Source organism: Podarcis vaucheri (assembly GCF_965113315.1).
Source record: "Podarcis vaucheri genome assembly, chromosome: 1".
NCBI classification, from domain to species: Eukaryota; Metazoa; Chordata; class Lepidosauria; order Squamata; family Lacertidae; genus Podarcis; species Podarcis vaucheri.
This window is the reverse complement of record NC_138759.1, coordinates 89,345,638-89,373,029: the sequence shown is the minus strand read 5'-3', so window position 1 is coordinate 89,373,029 and position 27,392 is coordinate 89,345,638. Positions and strand designations below refer to the sequence as shown.

Below are 27,392 nucleotides of genomic sequence, written 5' to 3'. Positions count from 1 at the left end.
CACCACACATTAATGGCTTGGCTCCAAGTGGCTGCACATGCCATTTGTAGGCACTCAAATGTCTCCAGGAAGTGCTAGTCGGTGTACCTTTTAAAACTGATAAGCTGCCATTGTCTGTACCTGCCTTAATGGCAAAAACCGACACACACACACACACACGTAACTTGTGCTCGCCTCAGCTCCCATTTATTACAACTGGTTAACACTGAAACTTTATTCCTTTATATGCACACAGTGGATTTTCAACAAGAGAGAAGTCCAAGCAACATACCTGAATTCTGGATATAACTGCCAAAAGAATATTTTTAAGGCATTACTTGGCAGTGTGTGGGGGGGTGCTGCCTCACACAGGCATTAAATCAAAAGTTTTAAGCTGAATAACTTGGCCATTCTCCATCAGATCCCTATGAAATTCAGTTACAGACTACACCACAAAACAAGTAGATTCTCAGTGTCAAATAAATTTCATACAGATTAGAAAAACCATTCTGATTATATGAGGTATAGGATATTCAGACTTTAAAGCGATAATAAAACCTTGAAACACCATATTTCCCCCCTTTTGGTGTCATCCATAGACATGAGAACAAATTACTCCTGGCTCGTTGAGCCAGCTGGCTGTGATGAAGGGAGAAAACAAGCTGCACACAGAGCCAGAACTGGATTTCCTTCCATCAAAGCAGCACTCCATGAGGCTGCTCAAAAGAGATGTGCGCTAGAACCATGTGCATGCAGTAACTGTAGTTGTTGTTGTTGTTGTTGTTCATAAAACTCGTATAAAGATCTGATCCAAAGATTCCATCCTGCCCAGAAAGAACAGAGCTCAAGGCAAATCCCTATTTGGAGATGTTTAACTAATTCCCACCCTTTTCCTATGTGCAAATCCAATTACAAGGCTTGGCATCTCCACCACAGCACGCACACACCCCTCCAACCCTAAACAAAGGCTTACCTTCGGGAGAGTAGCAGTTTTGCTAATCCATTTCCAGGGCATGGTGCCCACTCTTTCTTAAATCTCTCTCCAGAGCAATCCCTCTCTCCTCCTCAGAGACTCAATCCAAGGAAGTCCACAATAATAAAGGGACGGTGTTTGATTAAAGAGCGGCACAAGCCTGGCACGCAGTGGGCACCATGTTTGGCATGGTCAGTCTCTGACGCTGCCGTTGGGTCCCTGTGGCTCACGATGCAACACACTAACCACAAACAGCTCTCCTGTTGTTGTTACTGCTGGTGGAAATGGAGCCCCACCCCTTCCTGAAACGCTCTCCCCAACACACACCCACACCACGAGGAAGAGTCAGGCAGATATCAGCTGATAGGAATAACAGCTTCCAGGCAAATTAAATGCTCAGAAAGCACCCTATCCAGAATCCAGGACCAGGCGGAATGGTGAATGTGACAAATGATCCTTTTTAAAGGCTGGCACCCTACTTATTCTAGAGTGTTGCCCTCAATATCACCACCTTCTTTACTGTTCGACACACACCTTGCTTCTGTTTCTATGCCAGCCTGTTGCAGCAAAAGCAACCAAGAGCCACAAGGCTTAGTAACCAAGGTCACAGCTGCAGAATATGAGCCTGACAGCTGGATTCATAGAAATAGAGAGTTAAAAAATGGAAATGGGGGGCTTTTCTCATCTGGATTAATGATGTAGAAATCTTCAAAACATGCAGGTTTTTAACAGGTCATCATGTATGAGTATTCCCCAAGAAAATTCGTCAGGGGTGCTTCAACAAGGATCAGTATAATGGCAGGCAGGATTTCCTTAAAAGTAGTTTGCACATTGCTGCTACCAATCATCCCTAATGCATGCTGCTGCTGGAGAGGGCTAGGTGGGTTTTGGAGAGCATTTTGAGTCTACACAAGGCTGCAATGAGGCCTAAAGAGTCCTGGCCAGTGGCCTCTGAGGTGTATAGGAGGAATTCATTGTCACCCTCTACTTATCATTCCATCAGCGCAAAGATTTCTGCTTCCCAGGCAGAACAAACTGCCCTCTCCTCTCTTCATGCACTGTTCTTGGGAGGTCTTCTGACCCTTTAGAGAGGATCTGGGGGGGGGCACAGGGAGATTGTGTAGAGAGGAGAGGGGGATGCCCTGTTGCACTAGCAGGAGCTTCTGTTAGCATTCGGGGTTAGTTGGATCCTGGGCCATATGCCCTACAACATGCTCCCTGTATCTTTTACAGCCCACAGGCATTCTCAGGCTGATATGCAATGCTTCTTGCCCCACAAGCGAGCATGGGAAGACTCTCCTGAAACTAGAAAGTTTGAAAATCGCTTGTTGTGTGCCACCCTTCCCCCTGTTTCCACTAATGCAGTTGTACAAGGAAAGCTGGGAAAGAAAATGGGAAAGAAGGCATATTATGGTTCCAATAGTAATTGATTTCTGATGCTTCCAGTTCCTGCACCTGTAATTCTTCCATCAGTAATGGGGAACCTGTGACCCTCCAGATATTGCTGAACTACAGCTTCCACCATCCCTGGGCTGTGCTGGTTGGGGCTGTTGGAAGTCCAGCTATATCTGGAGGGCCACAGATTCTCCACCTCTACTCTAAATGAACATCTAGATCATGGCTACTTCTCAAACATCCAGTTTCATACAATTGTTATGTTGCTTTCATCTATGCAGCAGAACTTTTTTAAAAAACCATAAGTAACTACAGAACAATTACAAGAATGCATAAACTCAACCTTAGGCAAATTTAACTGACAGCAGGCATTGGGGGAGAGGAGAGAGAGAGAGCAAGAGAGAGAAAGCGTCCCCACCATTCTGCCTCTATCAGACGGTAGGGTTGTTGCAAGCAGGAACTTGGTCTTTTCTGTTGTGATTTTTTGGGGAAATCTAGTTTTAGGAACCATAAAACTGTTTCTATTCTGCACAGGAACTGCAAGGTGCTATTATTTTTCCTGGATACCCCCAGCATTATGTTGCTTTTGGTTTGTTATTTATTTGATTGTTGTGCTGAATTGGTTCTGGGTTTTTTATATATATAAAAAAGTTCATGTATTGACAAAGCTTTCTAGCTGAACTTGAGGCCACTTAAGCAGTAAATTTAACTCATTCCATAGTGAAGTTAATTCCTTTCCACTTATAAAAGTTGCCTGTGCCCTGTTTGGGGTGATCTCCCCACCCCTCCAACCAGCTCCATGTGTCCATGCCATTCAGGGCAATATTGAATCTCTCAGGAAATACTTTTCAAGATTGGGTGAGGGGGGTTGCAGAAGGGAGGAGGAAAATGGAAGTTTCCTTGCGTCAACCCTACAGTGTGACACTTCCTATGACCCAAGCCACTTTTATTGCACAATGCAGGTGATTATTGGTAGTAGCCGGGAAACTCCTTCAGGAGGAACTTTTGTCCAGCACCACTGATTTTCTCAGTGAGGAATACCCCAAAAGCTTTCTGGGTATATAGTCTGAAACTCACTGTATAATAATGTGGAAGAAGAAGAAAGAAGAAGAAGAAGAAGAAGAAGAAGAAGAAGAAGAAGAAGAAGAAGAAGAAGTAGTTTCGTTGGTAATAAAATAAATAAATAAAGGTAAAGGTAAAGGTAATTCACCCCTGACTGTTAAGTCCAGTCGCGAACAACTCTGAGGTTGTGGCTCTCATCTTGCTTTACTGGCCAAGGGAGCTGGCGTTTGTCCACAGACAGCTTCTGGGTCATGTGACCAGAATGCCTAAGCTGCTCCTGGCGAACCAGAGCAGTGCACGGAAATCCCATTTACCAGAGTGGTACCTATTTATCTACTTGCACTCTGGCATGCTTTTGAACTGCTAGGTTGGCAGGGGCAGGGACCGAGCTACGGGAGCTCACCCCATCGCAGGGATTCGAACCGGCAACCTTCTGATCGGCAAGCCCTAGGCTCTGTGGTTTAGACCACAGCGCCACCCGCGTCCCTAAAATAAATAAATACATCCTCCATATTCCACTGATGGCCCATCGAAGGGAACAAACTGAAGTACTGCATGTAAAATTACGACAGTCTGAGCATTCTCGAAGAGATCATTGTCTCTTCCAAGAGACCACTGATAAGCAAAGAGTGTCATGGTAACAAATAGGTGCTCATCTACAGGGAGGGGCCTCCATCAGTGTTTATAGGCTATGCATGTAATGGAAAAAAGGGACAGTGCCAGAAGAATCTTGTTTTCCTAAGTACACAGAAGCCTTGTTCAGTTCAAATCCACATGATTTGATTTCAGCTTTCCTAATTATTAAGAATTTCGACTGGATGGCACAGGAGGGAGCAACCCATCTCATGATGCCAGGTCACCTCCACTTTCCCCGGGCAATGTGGATTGAAGTTCCTGAGGTGCCAAGGCAACCACAAGGGATTGGCTGGATCTATCTGGAGGGGCCTCCAATGCCACCCCATCATAAGGAAGGAAAAAGCTAATGCAAGATTGGCTTGAACACACATTCTATCTAGCCTAGTATTCCCGGCATCTTTTGCTAGATGCTTTAGGTGGGTGTCCGAGCCAAAAAGGGAGGGGGAGAAAATCCTCTTTGGAAAACAAACAGGGAAGACCCAGGAAGAGTCTCTCCATACCTCTGTGTTTGTACAAAAGCCATTCAGCTTGGGGCAAGAGGTTTTGCATACATCCTAAAATAATAACAGTTTTGTTTCCAGAAATTCCTTGAATCTCATAAAACTTCCATCCTATCAGAGCAGATGTCATATTTCTAAAGATTATCCATTTCTCTTTTCATGTTTCAAAACATCTGAAGTAGAGGATCACAGATTGCAATGTCTAAATCTGGTGATTAGGAGAATGGTTTCTTGCAATTTAACTAATCACAGAAGTAGTCTGTGCAACCTTTTGTGACTCCCGACTTCAGACACTGCAGCTCATAAACAAGTAGACCACCCATGAGGACAGTTATTTACAGGGGTTTAGCAAACTGGCTAACTTCAAAAAATACCAGTTTCCCCTCACTTTTTGATACTGGGTCCTTTAGGGTTGATCTGTTTCAATTGTACTGTATGTAGACGGAAGAGGGTGACTGGCACATTGGAATTCCAAACAGAACAAATGTAAAAGGACACAAACACACACAAAGCACAGGGGAAAGGGACACACAAAAAATTAAGCAAATTATTCTGATAGCAATGCAATAAAATTACCCTAATGAGTTTCAAACTGAGTTTCTCTTCGTCAGAGCAACAAATTTAATGGACACCACAGTGGCAATAGCTGACAAGTCTGCCTTTGTGACTTCTAGTCTGTTGGCAAGTGCCTTGCACTATAGCTTACCGCTGAGTACATTAAATTTGTTCCCTGATCAACAGCTCTTGTGATTCCAATGCATTAGGATAATATTACTACATTGTCAATAGAAAAAAATCTTTTGTGGATTTCTACACACAGCCTTGCTGATCAGAAGGTCAGCACTTCGAATCCCCGCAATGGGGTGAGCTCCCGTTGCTCGGTCCCTGCTCCTGCCAACCTAGCAGTTCAAAAGCACATCAAATTGCAAGTAGATAAATAGGTACCGCTCTGGTGGGAAGGCAAACGGCGTTTCCGTGCACTGCTCTGGTTCACCAGAAGCTGCTTAGTCATGCTGGCCACATGACCCAGAAGCTGTACGCCGGCTCCCTCAGCCAACAAAGCGAGATGAGCGCCGCAACCCCAGAGTCGGTCACGACTGGACCTAATGGTCAGGGGTGCCTTTACCTAATGGTCAGGGGTCCCTTTACCTATACTTTTTTGTGAACTGGTGTACCCCTTCCTCTGTTTCATACCCTAAAGGAGCACACAGGCAGAAGCTCCATGGGATCAGACATCTCACAACTGCACATAGAACAAGTCCCCGCCTTCTTAAAAACTACAAACAGAACTCATTTATCCTCAATGCTTCAAAACATGACTTTTATTTTGGGGATTTGCAAGGGAGTTTTTATTTGGCATTCCTCAACTGCCTTTTAAAAAACAGCGCTGTGTGAGATAAAAAGAAAAGCTGTTTTCTGACATTTCTCAAAGTTGTTTATTTCCCCCAGAAGTTTTATTTTGTCTTTCTTTATTTGTTATTATTATTATTGTACAGGATATGTTGCCATCATCTTTTCAGTATCTCTCTTTCAGCAGATGTTTCTGCACCCTTTAGATGCAGGCTCGCTACTGTTCTCAATCCCTGAACATACCTGCTAGTCAGGATTCAATGGTTTTCCAGGTGTGAGGTGGAGGCACAAGCAGCTGACAGGAGAAACTCAAGCTCCTCTCAGCTTACTCATAACACTAAATCAAGTCATGGCTTAAAGTGAATGCATAAGTGTGATAGGGTCCTGGAGAGGAGAGTGCAACTGCTTTGCTCCTCCTCTGGTCCTCCTTCTGCAGCTGCACTGGTGTTAGCTAAGCCATGGTTTGGCTTAACATATCGACTGAACTCAGACTTGTGATTTGTCTTGCTCTGGACAAATCATAAGTCATAGCCAAGGCCTGTTCTTGGTTTACAGCTCATAGTTTGTCTGGAGTGAGGCAAACAATTAATCCAGGTTCAGATGGCATCCTGAGACAAACCACGGCTTAGCTCACAGCAATGCAGCAGCAGGAGAACTGCAGGAAGAGCAAAACAACAATGATTGCCTCTTCAGAAGCCCACATGCTCACACGTTTACTCCAAGTCCTAGTTTGGCTTAGCACTATATGCAAACAGAGTCTGGGTGCCTCTTGACAAGTCGCGATCCATCACAGCCTCATCCATCAATCACTGCAGTTCAGGAAGCTATGCACCTTATGCTGCATTTGAGCATACTGAATTGGTCTCATTATTCATTTGCAACATATAAATATCACAACTCAACATGCCGAGTTCAAAACATGCCTGCCCTTTGGAAATGTAGCTTATATTGGTTTTAAACAAGGCCATGTTACTTTAATGTAGAATTAAGCACAGGGGATGCTAGTGCGGTTTTTGAACAAGACTCACTACGCCACAGTTCATTTTCTGAATCCATTTCATAAATCGTGCCACGTGTAACTGTTTAGTAATTGTTCTTATGAACTTGATACTTGACTACAAGACTGCTTGCATTATGTTTACAGATCTGAGCAAGCCTCTGCTTGAAATCAGATGAAATACAGTTGCTAAATAGGTAAGAGACATAGTAGGCTACAAGGAAGCCCGAATAGGAAAGGTTGTGGGAACCTGAGATTTGCAGGGAGATCAAGGACAGGAGGATTAAGAAACTGAAGGAGTAAATGGGAAGACACATGACAGGGGGCAGAACCACTACATACAAGGCAATGGGATTCCCAAGGGACATTCCCCCTTCTGAATGTTCTTGGCTGCAGCAGAGGAAAATCATATCACTTACCGGGGTTTCTAAGTGCTTCGCAGGACTTTCCTCAGCAGAGGGCTGTATAGGGGAGAGAGATAGAGAAAGCATGAAGGCTTAGCATAAGTTCAAAGTTCCCCCACTTATTTATAGTACTAAGCTGCACATTCCCAGGCAATGTTCAAAAATTCTACTTCCTTCTCAAAACTGAGGGGAAAGATTCAAGAGGTCCCTGGAAGCTGGGCCAGACTTCTCAGTTTGTGACAAAGTTGAATTTTAATGGGAAGAGAGGAAGTTAATGTTTAATGCGCAACAAATCACTTGGAGAACCATTTTTAAATTGTTATTAACCAGAGAGATCTACATCGCTATGCTAACCGTAAATAAGCATTTTGTCACCGTTCTGATTCTGCGTTTTCTTGTAGCCCAGGGCCTGGCTCAAGATATTTTGCCGCCTGAGGCAAAAGGCAAGGTGGCAAACACACACTACAATTCCACCTATGGAGAAGAACTGGACTAACAGTTGAATCTTACATTCAACACTGGCAAAGGGACAGTGCACCTAGGGGCTGCTGGCTCACTTAGGGGGCACTGGGGCATGCACATCTCTGCCCACCAATACCTTACTCCCAGTATCTGCTGCCTGAGGTGGTTGCCTCACTCTGCCTAATGGTGGAGCTGGCCCTTTTTAGACTATTCTCAGTCAACTCCCTTTCCTCCTTCAATGCACCACAGTACTCTTTCTTCTCTCTCTGTGCAACCATGTCTCCCTTCTGTGTTAAACCTTGCTCCTATACAGCTGCAAATAAAACGTTTTAAGTGCAATATACAATGTGACACTAGACAGCGACAGTGAGCCTTATGGAAAATTCAACGTCTTGTTAAAAACGCTTTTGAAAAAAAGCATATCCCAAATGTTTTTTTTATGTGTGTGTAGACCTCTGCCCACTTATTTCATGTTTTCCCCCTCCCTACCCTCCAACATCTCGCACCCTATCTATTTCTATAGCCTCAACCTCACATTTTTCTGCACCTTCATATGTATCACCTAGAAGGGTCATAGCCCTTTTAAAAGTCACAGGGGAAATCCACATTTTTATTTGCAAATATTCATGCTTAATATTGCAAATGAAGGCATTGCAATAGGCATTGCGAAAGGATGTTGCCAAAAGAAAAATCTGGGAATAATAGCTGATGCCAGTTCGCTGAATCACAGTGTTTGGCCAAACAATCTTGAGTTTCCCCTACAACCTGCCAATTTTTCTAGGTTACTTACAAGTAGTAAGCTCTGTTCTTGAGGGCTGAGTGATTACCATGAGGGCTTTTTCAATTATGGAGCTCATTCTGCATAATTCCACCTCTAGGCAAATCATCTGCGTGGGTTCCCTTCAGACGCTTAGAAGAGGATTTAGGGCCATCTAGTTTTAAGATCATTTAGAGATGGCTAAGTGAACCATTTTATTTTATTTTTATTCCTTGAAATTTTATTTGATTCTCTTTGTAATTTGACATCTTTTTGACTATAAAAGTTGGCAATAACAGCTGGCTTTTTAATGCACTTTTTAGTTTTGTTTTAATGTTAATAATCTAAATGGATTTGACTGTGAACCATCTTGAGGACCTGATTGTGCCAAAGTCAGCATACAAATTGAATAAATGGGCAAATTAATAAATTTATCCTTCTGCTCTTTCCAAAAAAAAAAAAAGCCTCTGTAGGAAAAACACGTTTGCCTTGGTTCCTTGCACAGAACGATGTTAAATGTTCCAGACATAATTCAATTAGCAACCTGAGCTTTGATCACGCAGAAAAGCAAGGGAGTCCAGTTCATCTCCTGGATCAGCTGTAAAAGCTGGTGCTTCCCCCTCTCCCCTCACCCCATCTCCTTCTGAATTTATGTAAACAGAAGCAGCAAAGCTCACTGCCACTGGAGGTAGATGTGTCTCTGCAAGCCAGCCGTCATGAAACACCATCCATGCCTAAGGCGGTTTGGATGCATACAAGAGACCCCTGTTTTCTGTGGTTTATGTGTTGTTCTTCCAGAGTACTGGTTAAGATGCTTTGCTGTAAATATTAAAAATAAGACCTCTAGCATATTAGTCATGGCAGCAGTTCAAGGCAACACTCGGTATCTTGAAGTATCATATGCCATGTACTAATTACACATATTTTTAAAGATATCGCTCATAGCTTTTTGATTGAAAAGTTGTTTTGAAGGAGTTCAGGGTTTCCTCCTTAGCTGAACATATATCTTCTTTGGCAAAATCTCCTGATCTGTGTGCATTGTTCACATTTCTGAAGAGTATTTTAGCTTACATCTGCAAGAATGAATCAGACTGGCCGTATGATTCATGACTGTCCTTCGTATAATTGAAGTCTTTCTCTCACAAGGAGCAGACCTAATTCAGAGAAGAGGAACATCCCATGCTTACGCACTGCACAATTTGACCCCACGTGGCCATCTCACATCTCTGTGTAACCAAGGCACTTCTGTACAAATGAGAAACAGACCAGAAGCACAGCCGCATGGCAGGCTGGGAAGGGAAGGGAACATCCATTTCAGAAGAGGAAGAACATTTGCTAAAGGCAACGTGCTTCCTGAGCAACATGGATTCTGCATGGCTGTTGTTTTAAGGGAAGACATTTCCTTCACCTAGCTTGGGAAGTCTTCGCTGGCAAGAAGGAGTTATAAATCTTCCCCACTTGCAACTCCTCGTGCCTACCAGCCAAGGAACTCGGAGCATGCCACATTCTAAATCTGCACAATGGTGCCATTGTGGAGAGTCCTTGGGTTCCTGGCAAATGTACAGGTCTCTTAGGCAGCCCTTCAGGAGAAGGCTGGCTCCTAGCACACCGCACAGCTTCCTTGACAAACCCACAATAACGGTCCCAAGGAGACCAGAGCATGTGCCTTCCACAGATAAACTTCCCTGGCCAGCCTAGGAAGCTCTCTCGGGGACCTATGTATGCTGTGTTTACCATCCAAATATGCCAGTGTGTGCACAGAGATTAATCTGTGTACGGAGATAATAAGCAGCAGACCACTTGTGAAAAGAAACTTGCAAAGCAGCTGGCAGCAAAGGAGCACAGAAGCAGATAGTCAAAATGCTCTGTTTTGACTGGGGGGGGGGGCTAGATTTGAGGAGAGGCATGTCTATGGCTTGGCAGGGATCTGTGCAGGTACCTGCATGAGGCCACCTCTAACTGCTGCCTTGGCTTGCTGCCAGTGCAGACAGGGTGCAATGCTGAATAGCCCAAGAAGATAGGGCTCTGTATGCCAGCAAGCCAGTTACCCAAGCAAGTTGCTTTTGGCAAAGGATCACAGGGCATTTGAAGGGCTCCAGACCTTGGTATGCCAGCCAAAGAACAGAGGCGTGCATATCAAGAGTTACCAAATTGGAACAATAACGGGAATCGGGAGCAGAGTTTGGTCTAACCCTGCCATTTGTAATTCCAGCAAGGGATCATGAGACAGCTGTGTTGTGCTTTATCCCTAGCATCTGATAATCAAAGATATACTACCTCTGAACACAGATGCTCTGTTCAACTGCTGGAGCTAAGACAAGAGCCGTTTATCATTAGGCACAGCTTGTGACTTTCCAGAGGAATGTGGGCAGCTACTGCTGGAGACAGGAATCCACAAGTTTTGCCCACCCGTGGCAGTCAATGAAATGTTGTGCTCCTCTCCAAAGGGGCAGGGTCTCTGAAGGGGCAGGTGTAGGAATAAGCCCCCACTCTCTCTTAGAATAGAATCATAGAGTTGGAAGAGACCACAAGGGCCATCGAGTCCAACCCCCTGCCAAGCAGGAAACACCATCAGAGCACTCCTGACATATGGTTGTCAAGCCTCTGCTTAAAGACCTCTAAAGAAGGAGACTCCACCACACTCCTTGGCAGCAAATTCCACTGTCGAACAGCTCTTACTGTCAGGAAGTTCTTCCTAATGTTTAGGTGGAATCTTCTTTCTTGTAGTTTGGATCCATTGCTCCGTGTCCGCTTCTCTGGAGCAGCAGAAAACAACCTTTCTCCCTCCTCTATGTGACATCCTTTTATATATTTGAACATGGCTATCATATCACCCCTTAACCTCCTCTTCTGCAGGCTAAACATGCCCAGCTCCCTTAGCCGTTCCTCATAAGGCATCGTTTCCAGGCCTTTGACCATTTTGGTTGCCCTCCTCTGGACACGTTCCAATTTGTCAGTGTCCCTCTTGAATTGTGGTGCCCAGAACTGGACACAGTACTCCAGGTGTGGTCTGACCAGAGCAGAATACAGTGGCACTATTACTTCCCTTGATCTAGATGCTATACTCCTATTGATGCAGCCCAGAATTGCATTGGAGAGGGTGGTGGAGGCTTATCCCAGTTACAGGGAACTTACAAGAGGTGTTCTATACATGTCCATGGCCAAATATGATGAGCCGAGTCCTCTTGCCTAGTCAGAGCTGGGGCTGGGGGCTTGTCCCTGTTGTGCTCAGCTTCAAAGGTCCTCTGAGCGCCTAAGAAGCCCACTCTCCATCCCAGCAAAGAGACTAGTGGGGGACTGGGAGCTTGTCCCCATCACACTGAGCTTTATGCTTGACAGAGGTGGGGGAAGGAGGAATACTCACCATGGGAACCAAGACAAGAGAATTTGTGGAATTTGATGGGATTATACCACTGGTGAAGATGGCTGCTTTTATAGTACATTCCTCTTGGACCTACATACATACAGGAGCCCCTTTTCCAGCAATGCTGTATACTAAAACAATGTTAGAACTATGGATGTTAAGAACATAAATAGAGGCCTGCTGGATCAGGCCAATGGTCCATTGAGTCCAGCATCCTGTTCTCACAGTGGCCAACCAGATGCTTATGGGAAATCCACAAGGGGTGATATGATAGCCATGTTCAAATATATAAAAGGATGTCACATAGAGGAGGGAGAAAGGTTGTTTTCTGCTGCTCCAGAGAAGCGGACACGGAGCAATGGATCCAAACTACAAGAAAGAAGATTCCACCTAAACATTAGGAAGAACTTCCTGACAGTAAGAGCTGTTTGACAGTGGAATTTGCTGCCAAGGAGTGTGGTGGAGTCTCCTTCTTTGGAGGTTTTTAAGCAGAGGCTTGACAACCATATGTCAGGAGTGCTCTGATGGTGTTTCCTGCTTGGCAGGGGGTTGGACTCGATGGCCCTTGTGGTCTCTTCCAACTCTATGATTCTATGATTCTAAGTGAGAACTGAGCACAACCTCCTGCCCTGTGGTTTCCAGCAACTGGTAACTGATAACATTGCTGAAATCCACCCATCCTTGGCTCAAAATACAAACCCTGCAGACATATAATGCTTGCCTTAAATACAAAATGAGTATTACAGACTGGGCTCTTTTCATGTGAGCTAAAGCAGAACTCCTCCCTTGCTTGCTCCCATTCCCACTTTGCTGCTGCAGGTGCTCTGGTGACAGACAACAAGAAAGCATCTCAGGTGAAAGGGACTCTGGGAAATATAGTTGGTGCTGTTGGGAAAAGTACATTTCCTAGGATCCCCGGTGCTCAGGAAGCTGTAATAGTAATGTTCATTGTGTAGAAGCACCAGGTTGTGTGTGTGACTCACATGACACTGGCAAAGAAGCGGCAGATGTTCCACAAGAAAAGGAGGCCAAGTGGGGCAGCGGTTATAGGGCATTTGGAAACTGGGGTAGGGGAAAGAGAATAGGTTTTTCTTCAAGTTCTACAATGCTTCTTGTTACTGCCACCCCCAATCTTGTCACAGCTTTTGTAGAGAACAAGAAACATCTATGAAAAGGAGGGCAGGGCCTCCTTCCCATGATACTTGTTTATATCAGCACAGATGGAATATGCTGACTGTTTTTGCACAGAGAGCTTCTTTCGGAATTCCTTGCTCCTCTTTCATGGCAACTTAGGGTTTTGCAAAGCTTTGATCCAGAGTGCCCTGCTGCCTGTCTCCCTAACAGCTTCTGACTTACCATTAAGAGATTTCCAGGGGAAAGGAAGAGACAAAAATAAAGATTTGGGCAGTGACGACAAAGCCCAAGAACCATCTGCTAGAGCGATTTGTGTTGTGCTGGTGTTGTGCTGGGAAGGCAATGCCAAGTGCTGTGAGACACAGAGACTGCATACCGTCAACCATGTCTGGCACCAGGAGGACCATTCCAAGAATGGGAAAGGGCACAGGAGAAGCGACAACTCTGTGCACCTATTAGAGATGTGGACAAATCTTTCAGCTTGCATTTGGTGAGATGCTGTGAGTTTGCAATGGAACCAAATGCCTGACATCACCCAAAGGATAAAATGGTTACATGGCACAAGACTGTAGCCATGCAAGTTAAGAGGTATGGCTAAGGCCAATTATGAAGCCTCTACACTGGGGCTCTGAAAAGGTTGGATAAGTGTATCTGCATCTAACCTACATTTTTCCAGGTCCTCAGTCTATGTACAGACTGTGCATTCTGCATGACTTTCTTCGGTTAAAGAATATGCAAGACATCGTACCTTAATTCCTTCATGCACTCCTACTTTAGTGCTAAACTGAAGTTGTCACACCAATCATCCCTCAATTCCTCATCATTTTCCTTACTTCAAAGAAGCCTGATTTTTTGTTTTTGTTTTTGTTTTTGTAAGCAGGTTTGTTGCGCAAGAGTGCCAAATCCACTTTGTCTATGCCAAATCTGGAAGCATTGCCGGATTTATTCTTCCTGTGCCACCCCTGCAGCTACCAAATTTGTGGCCCACCACCACTGTGATTTCCAGTTTCCCCATTTGGTGAAACTGTCCCTGCCACTAAAGGGTGTGCCTCTGTTTTAAATGTGAGCACCAAAAAAAGAATTGCATTCCTGGAATGGAAAATGTTAGCCTCTGAAATCCCAAGTAAGAAGAGTAGGAAGATTCCTTTTTGCCTTCAGATTTCTTTTAAAAATATGGCAGAGAGGTCCTGTTTGCCAGTAGACTTATTGCACAGCTGCTAAGGGGCAGCCCCCAAGCAAGCCTCCTCCTCCCTCCCACCACCCACCATCCTGGGTGAGCCAAGGACACGGTTTCCAAAGCTAAACTCTGATTTATTCAGATTTGGCAGAGCCCGGCCAGGGCCCACAATGTGATTGGACCAGCATGTGGGTGGTTTCAATATGCAAGAGTTACAAACCAATTTGGAGCTTTCACTAAGCCAACCCCACCCTTCCAGACATGGGAGGGATGGACTCTGCCAGAAGAATCTGCCCTTGCAGGCTGGACACTTTTCCAGATGAAAAACAACACAAACTCCCCAAAAATGAAAGGAGAATCATGTTGAAGTGATGATAAATCAAGGCCAATGCTGGAATGTATCATATAAATGATGTTGAGGGCAGCTTTTCAATACAGCAATTCTTTTGTTTGCTTCTGGAGCTCTGATGCACACACAAGGCCAGGGACATTGTTAGCTGGTGCCCTGGGGAATCTGAGACTTGGGGCTTTCACACCATGCCCTGGGTCTTTTGACCCTTTCCCTTGTGGTCTGTTTTTTAACAAACAAACAACATACTTACAGGGTAACTGGATGCACTGCTGAGTTCAGTTTTGATGAGACCCTCAGCATTAGCAATCTTTATTTGCCCAGAGGCATCTATATCAAGTAGCATTTGCAAATTAGTGTGCCATGGGCCTGTGCCTTGAGTCCTATCCATACCCAATAATGTCCCTCTGCAAGGTTTATTCCCATGACATGGCAATGGACCATTAAGGAGGAATGCTGCCAGGCTGCTCCACTGTTTCAAGAGGCAGCAAAATATTTCTATGGGTGGGGTGGGAACCACCTGGTCAGTGGTATTAAGCCACCTCCTGAAAAGCATTAGAATTCAGCAAGACCACCCCTCTGAAAGACACCAACAAGCTATTTATGTGGGGACAAATGGTCCTACCAAAGTGTGGGGGGTGCAGAGCTGAGTATTTGGTACAGTCTACCATGTGGGTGGTGCTGTGGCTTGCCAATCAGAAGGTCGGCGGTTTGAATCCCTGCGACGGGGTGAGCTCCTGTTGTTCAGTCCCTGCTCCTGCCAACCTAGCAGTTCGAAAGCACATCAAAGTGCAAGTAGATAAATAGGTACCGCTCTGGCGAGAAGGTAAACGGCGTTTCCGTGCGTTGCTCTGGTTCGCCAGAAGCGGCTTAGTCATCCTGGCCACATGACGCCGGCTCCCTCGGCCAATAAAGCGAGATGAGCGCCGCAACCCCAGAGTCGTCCGCGACTGGACCTAATGGTCAGGGGACCTTTTACCTTACCACTATGTTGCCTATCCAAGAAGTTAACATTGAAAGCTTGCAATTCTGAAATGTAGGGAGACCTGTGATAGGGGCTTCTCAGTAATGATACCACTATTTGGGATGCCTTTCCTAGAGATGATCACCTGACCCTGACCCTGATGTCTTTTTATCACCCATTGAAGACATTTCAGATTTTCTGTTTTAGATTTATGTTTTAACCTGAACAACAAGCAACCGTTTTGGATGTAACTATCTTGCCTTCCTATACCATGAGTCAGGAAAGAGATTAGGGCCCACACACACACCTGTTCACCTCTTTCCTCCTTTAACACACTGGCTTTGGCACTGCAATCCTGGCCGGCTTAAACCACTGTTCCCAATCATGTACAAAACAGGGAACTTTGGTTTAACATCAGTTTACTAACCAGAACCGTAAACCACAGCTTGATCCTGATTTAAGTTCCTGGTGGTTGGTAAACCAACATTAAATGGCAGTTCCCCATTTTGGTTCCATCAGGGTGTTCACTTTTAAACAGAACAGGACTGGAGTGCAGAATCTAGTGCACTAAGACAGGAGTGGAGCGAGGGGAGCACATGCTGCTCTAAGCCTCCTTCTGCGCATCCTTAACCATTGTTTAGAAATCTGAGAGCACCCACTACCTCTGTTTTAAATTTTGAGGTTTTTTCTTCTTCTTTTTTGTCCCTCTTCTGTTTTATGTTTTATTGCAGTTTTTTTATTATACTTTAAAATTTCTGTTAGCTGCTCTGAGAGTCCCTGGAGAGTGGGGTACATATGCTGAGCACACGCACCCCGGACACACCCCTGCAAAATCCCATTTACAAATAAAGGCTTTCATAGTGTACAGAAATGGATCAAAAGATTTTCTTGTTAGCCTATCTAAAAGAGATTCTGCATTTGGGTGTTTAAAGGATAAGGAGATAGGTATTTACCCTGATGGTCGCAACAAAGAATGTACAGTAAACAGAGACTAGAGGATGTTTCATGATTACAAGGATGATTTGACAGTCTTTATGGCACTAAAGACTGTCAAATCTTTAGTGGTGGCGCTGTGGTGGCGCTGTGGGTAAAAGCCTCAGCGCCTAGGGCTTGCCGATCGAAAGGTCGGCGGTTCGAATCCCCGCGGCGGGGTGCGCTCCCGCTGCTCGGTCCCAGCGCCTGCCAACCTAGCAGTTCGAAAGTACCCCCGGGTGCAAGTAGATAAATAGGTACCGCTTACCAGCGGGAAGGTAAACGGCGTTCCGTGTGCTGCGCTGGCTCGCCAGATGCAGCTTCGTCATGCTGGCCATGTGACCCGGAATTGTCTCCGGACAGCGCTGGCCCCCGGCCTATAGATGTGAGATGGGCGCACAAACCCCAGAGTCTGTCAAGACTGGCCCGTTCGGGCAGGGGTACCTTTACCTTTACCTTTACCTATGGCACTAATATGGGAACGATTCAATATGCTTGCTTGCGCTGTCTATTCCCACCCCTTTATCTGTTTGTCATACATTTTTAAAACATCTAGAAAATCAATTTAAAACAAATAACATCAAATACATTAACCATGTGTATGTGTGACAGAGGGGGAGTGGTAGAGTTGTCCCTCTTATGTATTTTGAACTTCACCTCACTTCACTTTACTTGGGGCACATTTTACAGAGCTGAAGCACATCACCTCATTGTAAATTTGCAGACCCTCCAATTGCCCATCCTTCTGCAGTCCATATGCAAATAAATGCCTTTGGTGCCCGAGGCAGCAACAGAGAGGGCAGAAAGCAACAGCCAAAGGAGGAGAGGAAACAGGTCACTTACCAGCTCATGATTGCTAGCAGGCATGCAAGGCGTGGCAGCCTAAAGGGCAGAACACAAAAGAGAGCAGTGTTAGAATCCTTGTACTTGCAATACAAAGAGCAAAGAGAAGAGAAAGGAAAAGACAGAATTATGAGCATTATCTGTACAATGTAACCACCTCTGTCCCACCATCAAAGAGTAGTCCCACCAATACTGAGCGGCTCCACTTGTACTGGGAAACTGCTCCCTTCCCACTAAGTAACCAAGGATTTACCCAGATCTCTGAGGAGTTGCTTGGGACAAGGTCCAAAATATACAGAACTTCAAGACCCTACCATAAGAACCCATATGAATCTGCTTCCAGGACAACTGCCCAGGAGTGAAAATTCTTACTGAAGTTCCAGACTAGGAAGGATGCACACGCTCTGGACTATTCCAAGCTGTCACTGAGAGAAGATGAGGAGGACAACAACCAAGACCTGCCAGGTGGATGGTTTTTGCATTATGAAGCAAAATGTGACTGGCGGGGAACAGGCTTACATGAAGGAGGGGTTCTGTACTTCTGTATCTCCTTTTAAACTTGCTTTTGGTTGTTTGTTTTTGTTTATAATCTGGGGAGGGGGAGAGATGCTTGCCAAAGTATGAACCAATTGCAGCTGAAGAATGAATGTACTCCTGCACAAGTCAACAAAGAAACCCTGGTTAAAAAGGGTCCAGAATCAGAGAGACAGGGACAAATGTTCCCATCTGAAGATAATTTCCCTCAAGTTTGCTAAGACCTGCACAGTCAGTGCCTCTGAACAGCAGAATGCTCTCTTTCTTTAGTTCTTCCACCTAGCTAAGTGCCAACTCTTTCTCTACTCCCCCTCCAACCCCCCCCCCAAAAAAAAACCCTGTGAGAACAAGTAAAGTAAACTTTAGGCACCAGGTGAAATATTTAATACTTTTTGGTGCTGGCTCCACCATATCTGTAATCCCATCCCCTGGGAGGTGGTCCATTTAAAAAGCAACCCCCTGGCTGCCACTCCTCCATCAAGCCTTCTCTTGGGTTGCTTTTTAAATGGACCACGGAGAATCATTTGTTCTCTCTAGTCATTTCTTGAATGATTTTATGCTGTCTGAAGCTAAATTTCATAGTATATTGCTATGCATTTTGTAGTGCTGCTTTTTTAAATTACTGTGCTGTCAGTTTATGAGGACTTGGAGCTGAAAAGAAGGGTGTGTGTCTAAAATGGATTAATTAAATAATATTCAGCCTGCCTATTTTCCACATTTGCACATTGCTGCCACCTACAAATGACCACATCTTGAGTCAGCATTGAGATTGCAGCTGCACAAGTTCACAACTGAAGTCTTTTATGGCAAGGATGGGGGGGGGGCAAAATCTATGGACCTTCAGATGCTGCTGGACTCCCAGCTCCCATCAGCCCTATCCAGGATGGTCAATAGCTAGGGACCATGGCACCAGCTGTAGTCTAGTAACATTTGGATGGTGACAGATTCCTGATCTCTGCTTTATAGGATCAATTCAGCCTGCTTCTGCAAAAGGCAACCTCAATGGAGAGAAACCCAGGTTGAAATCCCAAATTTGGAATTAAAATACAAAACTGATTTCCTCACTAGGTTTCTGTACATATACACTGTGGGGCATTAGTTAAGAACTGTTTTACATCATGGATCAATGTCGTAATACAAATGTTGCCAGATGAACATTTAAGAAGAGGCTACTGCAGACTTGCCATCTCTCTTCCATGTGGAGTCAGTCCACAGAACTGTTCTGGGAAAAAGGGGGGAGGAACCAAGCAAACCCTTCGTTCTGAAGAAGCAGTCTCTCTTACAACCACGGGCAAGCATTAAAATAACAGAGAACAGGACATCAAGAATGGGTAGATAATGGAACAGTCACACTGGATCCCACCAGTCCTGCAAATGTGGGTAGCAGCTTTTCTTACTGACCACAGACACTAAGTAGCCTAAGCTGTGGAGCATAAGGGTGGTCCACTTTTAAATAAAATGTATTTGTTATCCAGATGTTCCATGTAACACCTCAAAGCTAGTGAATGAGCCTGACATGAGCCATATCATCTTTCAGGTTACAGGGAATAATGAGATTTAAAATACTTTTAAATGGGGGTTTCTTTATTTGCCTTCTCAGTTTTGAAGCAATTGATCATGCCCCTACCCTATTCCTGGATAACTATTAACTTTGAGTTTGATGGGGGGGGGGCAACATGGGACTCCAGAAACTTCATTATTACCATAGTTACCAATAAAATTACCATTATCATAGCCTCATTATTGTTCTTATTCTCATTAGCAGTGTTTTAGTGTACAAAATGCCTCACACTTCTTACCACATTTCTCCCTCACAACAATCCTGCACTGTGGACTAATAACAGTGACTTTCCCATGGCCATAAACTAGGTGAGCAGAAGATTCACATTCTAACCAGACCCTTTGATTCACTGTGCCATGCAGGGCCTCTTTTTTCTGAGGGGGAGGGAGAAACAACTGCTTGTAAAAGCCATCATAAAAATCAAGAAAGTTGGCCACAACCAGAAGAACTTCATATCCACTTAATTAAACCCCCATGTTACGGAATATTTGTAGAAGAACAAAAGGGGATGGGGAAGAGTTTTTCCACAGATGCCAAGTAAACACCCAGTCCAGCCAAGCTACAGTTCCAATCATTTCCAGAGGCGATTGCATTTGGCCTTTCGGCCTTTGTGAGTTGTTATTTGTGCCAACTCTTTCTTGTATTCTTTTCTTGTAGGGGAGAGAGGAATAGCTCAGTCAGTAAGCCACGAGACTCTTAATCTCAGGTTCATGGGTTCAAGCTTCATGCTGGGCAAAAGATTCCTACATTTCAGAGGCCTGGGCTAGATGGCCCTTCGTGGTCCCTTCCAACTCCACAATTTTATGATTCTATGAACCCTTGCACACAGAGGGGACTAGTGACAATATTGACTTCCAAACAGCAGAGGGCATCAACAGATTGGAACGGCGAGAGCCCACAGGAGCCTGTCACATTCTTCAATATTTTCCAGGCTGTGCCCTCCATCCTCACAGAAACAAGCAGGTTCATTTTCTGGATAAGAGGCAATTAGAATCAAACACTCTTGACATACACAGTACAGTCCGGCAAGCAAATATTCTTTGAACATTTCAGCAGGCAGCACACTAACTTAGCTGATTTGGCAGTAAGCTGCTAGACTGGATTTGAGTTGGATCCAGTCTGTTTCTGCATATTGAAATTATTCTCCCCACATTGCCCCCACTATACATGGTTGTTCACTCTGCCAGAGTAACTGTCCCATGTCCTAAGCCTTCCAAGACACACTGTAAGGTCTTCTCAGCAGGAAGTCTCTTCCAGAATTTCCAGCGAATTGCACTGTTGACCCAACCTATAATTTGCAGGAAAAAACTAGTGGCTAAGAACTATTTTTGGCTGAGCAATGTGAGTCCCTGGCAACCAATGTGATGATGTTTCACTCTTTGTCCTGTAATGCAATCACTTTTTAAAGTAACCAACAAAAGGATTCCTAAATGGTGGGGGGGTGCTCTCTAGGACCTTCCTGAGCAGAATCCTCGGTACAATTTTCTTGAAAGCAGAGCAAAGCTGGAAAATCAAAGCTGTGTTTCTTGAAATTGGGTCCATAGGAATGCAGTAGCCAGGAAGGATGCCAAGGAATACAAGCAGTTAACCATTTCAGCTGCACCTTGTTATCTACTGCTTGGCTGCATTGAAAGCACAACCCAGAGCAGAGAGGTTACTGTCACAGAAAACCAAGTCTGCATGATCTCCCTGTTATAAACAGGGAAGATGCATGCAAGATGGCAGATGCAGAAGTATAAATATCTGATTAGGTAGTCAGAAATAAGTGATTTTACTTAAATCTCTGCCTTCAGTTCATAGCCATCTCTCCATTGACAGCACAACCTTACACCAACCAGACTTGACACAAAGAGTTTCTCTCCTATTGATTTCAGTTGGGGGGGGGGGTATCCTGAAAAAAACAGCTACTGTACTTCCAAGTCAGTGGCTGCCCTGCACACATTGCCATGACAGACCACAGGATATGTTGTGATTCAGGGGTCACCCTCATGGCACTCATAGATGCGCATGTACTTGAAGATGCTTTCCTTGCTGCCTACATAGTCCCCTCTGAAATTCAGCTTGAAAGAAGCATTCTGTGGTAGCCAATGGTTGTGGGTCTGTGCTTGGTTGTGGGGGATGTGGTGCCCACTACAGTTTTTGCAGTTTGTAAGTGTGCCCAGGGCCCCAAAAAACATCAGAGACATCTAAGGTAGCACAACTCAGGTCGATCCACAACTACAGCACGCCACCACTAGGATATAAGCCACACCCAGGGAGACCATTACAGAGTCCTATTGTGAATCCTGCTTCATGGATATTGTTGTCCACCTGTTCATTACTTTCCCTGTTCATCTCTCTTTGCTCTCAAGCAGGCACAAGATCAATCCTACATCCTGTCCCGTGCTAACCAAGAGAGATGACCACCCCATGACCAGAAGCAGCAATCAGGATGCTACTACCTGGTTCCTTCATTACTTATTCAAGGCAGGCACTTATATGTCTCTCCAGTCATGGAGAAACATCCCGAACCAGCAATCTCCACTGAGGGATCACAAAAACTGCCCAGTGTATTCTGCACAACTATGCAAGGGACCATTTGTGGGTGGATCATGTCCTCAGTGGTGAACCACCACTGCATTATCGACACAGCAAAAGCATGTCTGGGCAGCTAACGTGAATAAGTGGATGATGCCTCTGGAATACCACACGGTTCCCTTTGGCCACAAGAGAAATCTGAGGTCTGGAAGCAGCCGGTGAAACAAAGCACAAAGTAGAACAGCAAAACTATAATAGAGGTTTGCTACTTCGCTGGATAAGCAGAGCTTCCTGGCCTCAGTGAAACGACCATAGAGATGCTGTTCGTAGCCAGTTAGACAATAATTAGCCAACAGCACTGAAAACACATTACAAAGAATGTTCCCCTCTCCTTCTGATGCTTCAAAACTATTTGCTGCACACACCCCCGCAAAAAAATGCCTCAGTCAATTCACCAAGTGACCAAACAAAGCTCATAAGAAAATGTTTGCTCTCTCCTTTTGCATGTCACACCCTGCCCGTCAGACGCACATTCCTGCATTATCATCCTACCAACAGCGGAGAAGAGGTTTTTTTGCACTCCTAATTATTTGATCTGTCTTCCCACCCAAGGGCTCCCTTCAGCATTACTGTTCCCCAGCCAGAACTGAACACATTCCAGGGACTGTGTTTGTGTTCTCTCCTCTGTTTTGTTATGGGCTGAGTGGTTGTGGCTTTATATATATATATTCTAATGGAGAAATGCTACCATAAAAGGACCTTCTCCTAGCCTTCAGGGCTGGCCCTGAGCCACCAAGCGCAAGGAATGTTCTGCTTCGGCCCACTTGTGAGTTACAAGCAGGGAGAGATTTTGGCTCAAGGAAGATATTATGTTTACACAGCATCTCCAGGCAATTGCACAGAGAGGGCCAATATTTCAGAAGCACCCTCTTGAGCTCCTGTAGCACACCTGCAGCAACCTCATTCATCAGTTCAAAGGGTTGCCTTCTTCAACCACACAATGATTTGTTCCATCAAACTGGTCTAGCCATGCGGGGGTGCAAGTCTGATCAGCAGCAGGTTCAGGACAGATAAAACAAAATACTTCTTCACACGATGCATAATTAGCGTTTGGAATTCAGTAGCTCAAGATGTGCCTTAAATGGCTTTTCTTAAAAAAAAAAGATTTAATGAATTTATGGAAGATAAATCTATGAACTGTGTTTAGCCATGAAAGCAAAATAGAATCTTCATGTTCAGAGTCAGTGTATTGCTGAGCCGGACTGGCCCTATCATTAGGCAAAGTGAGACAGCCTCCTCATGCTGCAGGTGCTATGTAGTGGTGGTAAGGTGTTGGAGGATTGGGGCAGTGCCATATAGCCAGCCCTGCACCCCTATCATCAGTGTTCAAGATTCAAATGCCAGCCCAGTAGTCTTCTGAAGAGGGAAATTGGAGGTGCAGGTGGAGCTACACCTCCTTTGCGCCAGACAGCAAAATGTATTGAATAGGCTTGGAATGAATACCAAATACTGGAGACAAACAACAGTGCATGGCTGTCATCATCATACCCTGCTTGTGATTTTCCAGGGGCTTCTGGAATGGTTAGATGGACCTTGGGCTGTTCAAGATTCATGTGTTCTTACAAGAAGGGCTCAAATCTGATCAGTTTGGAGCAGGGGTAGACAACCTAAGGCCCGGGGCCCAGATGCAGCCCAATTTCCTTCTCAATCCAGCCCATGGATGGTCCGGGAATCAGCGTGTTTTTACATGAGTAGAATGTGTCCTTTTATTTAAAATGTATCTCTGGGTTATTTGTGGGGCACAGGAATCCATTCATTTATTTATTTTTTCAAAATATAGTCCGGCCCACCACATGGTCTGAGGGACAGTGAACCAGCCCATGGCTGGAAAAGGTTGCTGATCCCTGGTTTAGGGAAATAAAATACAGTGCACAGTGAGACAATCCCTTTTGTTGTGCACCATGGAGAACTTACTAAGTTCTGCAGAGTTACTAAGTTCTGTTCTACAGAACCCTATATTAAGGGATAATGCTACTTTTAAATAAGGAGCATCCCTTCTTATATGCAAAGGATATCATTTAACCATACCACCAAATCAATCCTAGAGGTAAATTCCATTGAAATATAAATTGAGACTTGGGCCTGAAAGAGAGTGGGGGGGGGTTGGGGGAGGGTGAGTAGGAACCCAATTAATCTGGACAGTTTTTTGTAATAAAGTTTTTTAAACATACAGATACATACACACAATAGCAGCTCATGTGCAAACCACGTGCACAGACACAAGGAAAGCTTGGCATTTGTCCACAGGGAATGTGGTATATGCATGCAGTAAGTGCCATTTAAGGGCTTTGCTTCCCCAGCCTTTTTCTAGCCTTAGATTGCAATCTCCTATTAACAAGGAACTTCAGCCCTGAAGATTCCACAAGGAATAATTAGAATTAAAAGGATTTGATTTTGTTGTTTTTTAAAGCACTCATTGTACCTTTGCCTGTTTGTTTGCCACTTGTATGTTTTCTGCTTCACTGACTGTAGATTAAGAACACATTTGTTTTGTCTTTTTGCGCATTTAGGGTTCAGCAAGCTCTTGATGGCACTTGTGGTTGGCACACAAATGTCACGTATGCCATGGAAGTGGAAAATAAAACTCTGTTCAGATGTTCATGAAGGGTGGAAAGTCAACACCGTCAAAATGAATTGATGAGATGTGAACAGAGGATGGTGCTAGACAAGAATCCAAAAGCACAAGGATAAATCCCAAATACCTATCTATCTGCTCACTTCATGGCAAGAAAATAAACTAAAATATTACAGTGAAGCTCCCCAAAGGGATTCTTCCTCCATGGAATGCCTACTATTACACTACAAAACAGAGAACAGTCATAGTTCAATAGCACAGGTCTGTCACTGTATGGCTTCCCCCAATGATATTCCCTCTCATTCAGAAGGGAATTTTAACACTCTGTAATGAAGAACAAGGGGAAACAATTGAGACTCACTGAAAATGCACAGATGACATACCAGTCAACTTAACTGTAGTCAAAAGTGCATGTAAAACAAACATGTGTTCATTGGTTTGTGATTATTTTTTTTGCCTAACATCTAACAAGTGACATCTACATACACTCCCCACCTCCAATACCATATTGTCCCTAACTGGAAACCAATTATTCAGCATCTCTAGTTTACAGAAGTCAGTCCAGCAGTAATGGAATTTATTATTTATGACTCTGGTAATTACTATTTAAGACCTATGAATCCCAAAGGAAGGCAGGAGAGGAGAGACCAAGACCAGGGAGCTTCTAAAGAGACAATCAATGGACCCAAGAGAACTATTGAAGCTGTTTAAGAACTATGAGTGGTAATCAACTAAGTTTTACTCAAAGTAGACCCGGTGGAAGTAATGAGCATAACTTTGTTAGCCCCCCATTACTTTCAATGGGTCTACTCTGAGTAAAATTTTTGTTGAATACTACGCTGTGTGTCTTGAGGAAAGGCAGAAGTGCAGAAGCAGCTTGTGCTAATGGATCCCTGCGGGACATCAGTTTGTCTGAAAGAACTCAGTTGTTTTAGATTTTGCAGTATTTGTTTGCAGTATTTTACACCTGTTTTGGGTGCCTTGACAGCAATGTATTATATACGGTAAATACAATGGTACCTCGGGTTAAGAACTTAATTCGTTCCGGAGGTCCGTTCTTAACTCGAAACTGTTCTTAACCTGAAGCACCACTTTAGCTAATGGGGCCTCCCGCTGCCGCTGCACTGCCGCTACACAATTTCTGTTCTCATCCTGAAGCAAAGTTCTTAACCCGAGGTACTATTTCTGGGTTAGCAGAGTCTGTAACCTGAGGCGTCTGTAACCCGAGGTACCACTGTATAATAAATAGATTACTCCAAGTTATTATTCTGTACTCTATTGCTATTTCCTTCTGCAAATATTACTGGTAGCACACTGAAGATAACTTCATTAGAAAATACTGAATATTTAGCATTCTTACAATAATGGGTCCAGCCTATAGGATAAGTACCATTCCCTGCTTATGATTCCACAATAAATAATACAAGGTAAAATCACTACTGGAATTATGCCTTCAAGATCTTTGAAAGCTAAATTCGCAAAAAGTTTGTCTAAATTTAATGTTTGTTAATGTCATGCACACTCGCCTAAGTACTATGACCCGCCTAAGTACTGGCACCACACGGCAAGCAAGTTCCCCTGAGGCCTCTACCGGTCTGTCTCCATCCAATAAGGATCATGGAGCCTCTTTATGTGCTTAAGGAGGAGACCACAGGTTGCTAACATGGACATCTCTGTTCTGACCACTTCAATGAAGGAACTGACTGCTGGCCACTGAGGGGAAGGGCACTCACTTTGATCATGACTGCCCCTTAGCCATCTGCTGTGTTTTTCTGTGTTTCCCTATCTTAGTAATGGCCCCAGAAATCTTCAAATAAAAGTTCCCCGTAATCTGCACTTCACCAAAGCTCTCCGGTGTCTGCGGCACTTCTGATTGTTGGCCCAGCATGAAAGTCACTGCGCACATGGAATCCATCAGCCTGCAAGCCAGACACAGAGCAGTGTTGATAGCACACCAGGCTCATGTTCCAGGACTGAATTTATGCAGCAGGAGAAGCGATGGAAAGATTGGCACATGCAATCCGAGCTCAAATAATAAAGTAGGTACATTGAGTGGCACCAGATATTTGGGGGAAGGGATTGTGTAGCACAACACAAATATTCTGCCCTGGACAGCAGCGGTTGTTCCACATCAGAGGTAGGTCGTGAATTTCAGATATTTTAAAGTCGGAATGCTCACAAAGATCATTTGGACTAATGTCTCATCTAGCATGATCCAGTATTTCTTGCTACTGTAGGCAAAATAGCAGTTCTTTTCCAATTATATGCACAACATTTATGTCCTGCTTTATTTAGTAGGCACATTTATGCCAGATTATCTTCTGCCTTTGAGGGTGGAGGAGAGTTTCAATGCTCCCAGATGGAGATGTACTGTGGAATTTTTTTACACCATTTCCATGATGTCATCCTCATCAGAATGTCTTTTTATATTTTATCTGGCTTAATAAGAGCATCCACAGCCACCACTGATGTGGATGCTTGTTAGTGCATTTTTAATTTTTTGGTGGGTGGCTATGTAGTGATGCTTTGGTGGGTGGTTCCTATTGCCACAACTCTTATGTGTGCTTGCTCCTCCCATATGCACATCCTAGCCATTTTGTTCCGGGCAGCCCAAATGATAAGAGCATGCCTGCTTCCGTATGCTGATTACCGTATTCTGAAAGCACCTCTGAATTTCAACAACTCTGGAGGAACTTTCCCTCAAGATCTCAACACGTGTGGGAAAATACTTTAGAGAGTGCAGTTGCAGTATGTGCACTGGGATTTTAAAAATAAAATAAAAGAATACAGAGGACTTGCGCAAGACCTGTTTATCAGAATTTTGGTG

General features: G+C 44.4%; 1 protein-coding gene across 21 annotated transcripts in view; it reads right to left on the bottom strand.

Moving 5' to 3' along the window:
* Positions 1-27,392, bottom strand: part of TNS1 (tensin 1) — a 321,487-nt gene that overhangs the window by 113,986 nt on the left and 180,109 nt on the right. For 17 of the 21 annotated variants that reach the window (XM_082237860.1, XM_082237875.1, XM_082237878.1 and 14 more), the window contains 2 exons: positions 17,319-17,357; positions 7,312-7,353 (listed from right to left, as the gene is read on the bottom strand). In XM_082237860.1, the coding sequence (XP_082093986.1) occupies positions 7,312-7,353; positions 17,319-17,357 (81 nt within the window). Of the gene's footprint in view, positions 1-952; positions 1,210-7,311; positions 7,354-17,318; positions 17,358-27,392 lie in introns of those variants that run through there. The other 4 variants (XM_082237868.1, XM_082237867.1, XM_082237869.1 and 1 more) reach the window with 2 other exon arrangements.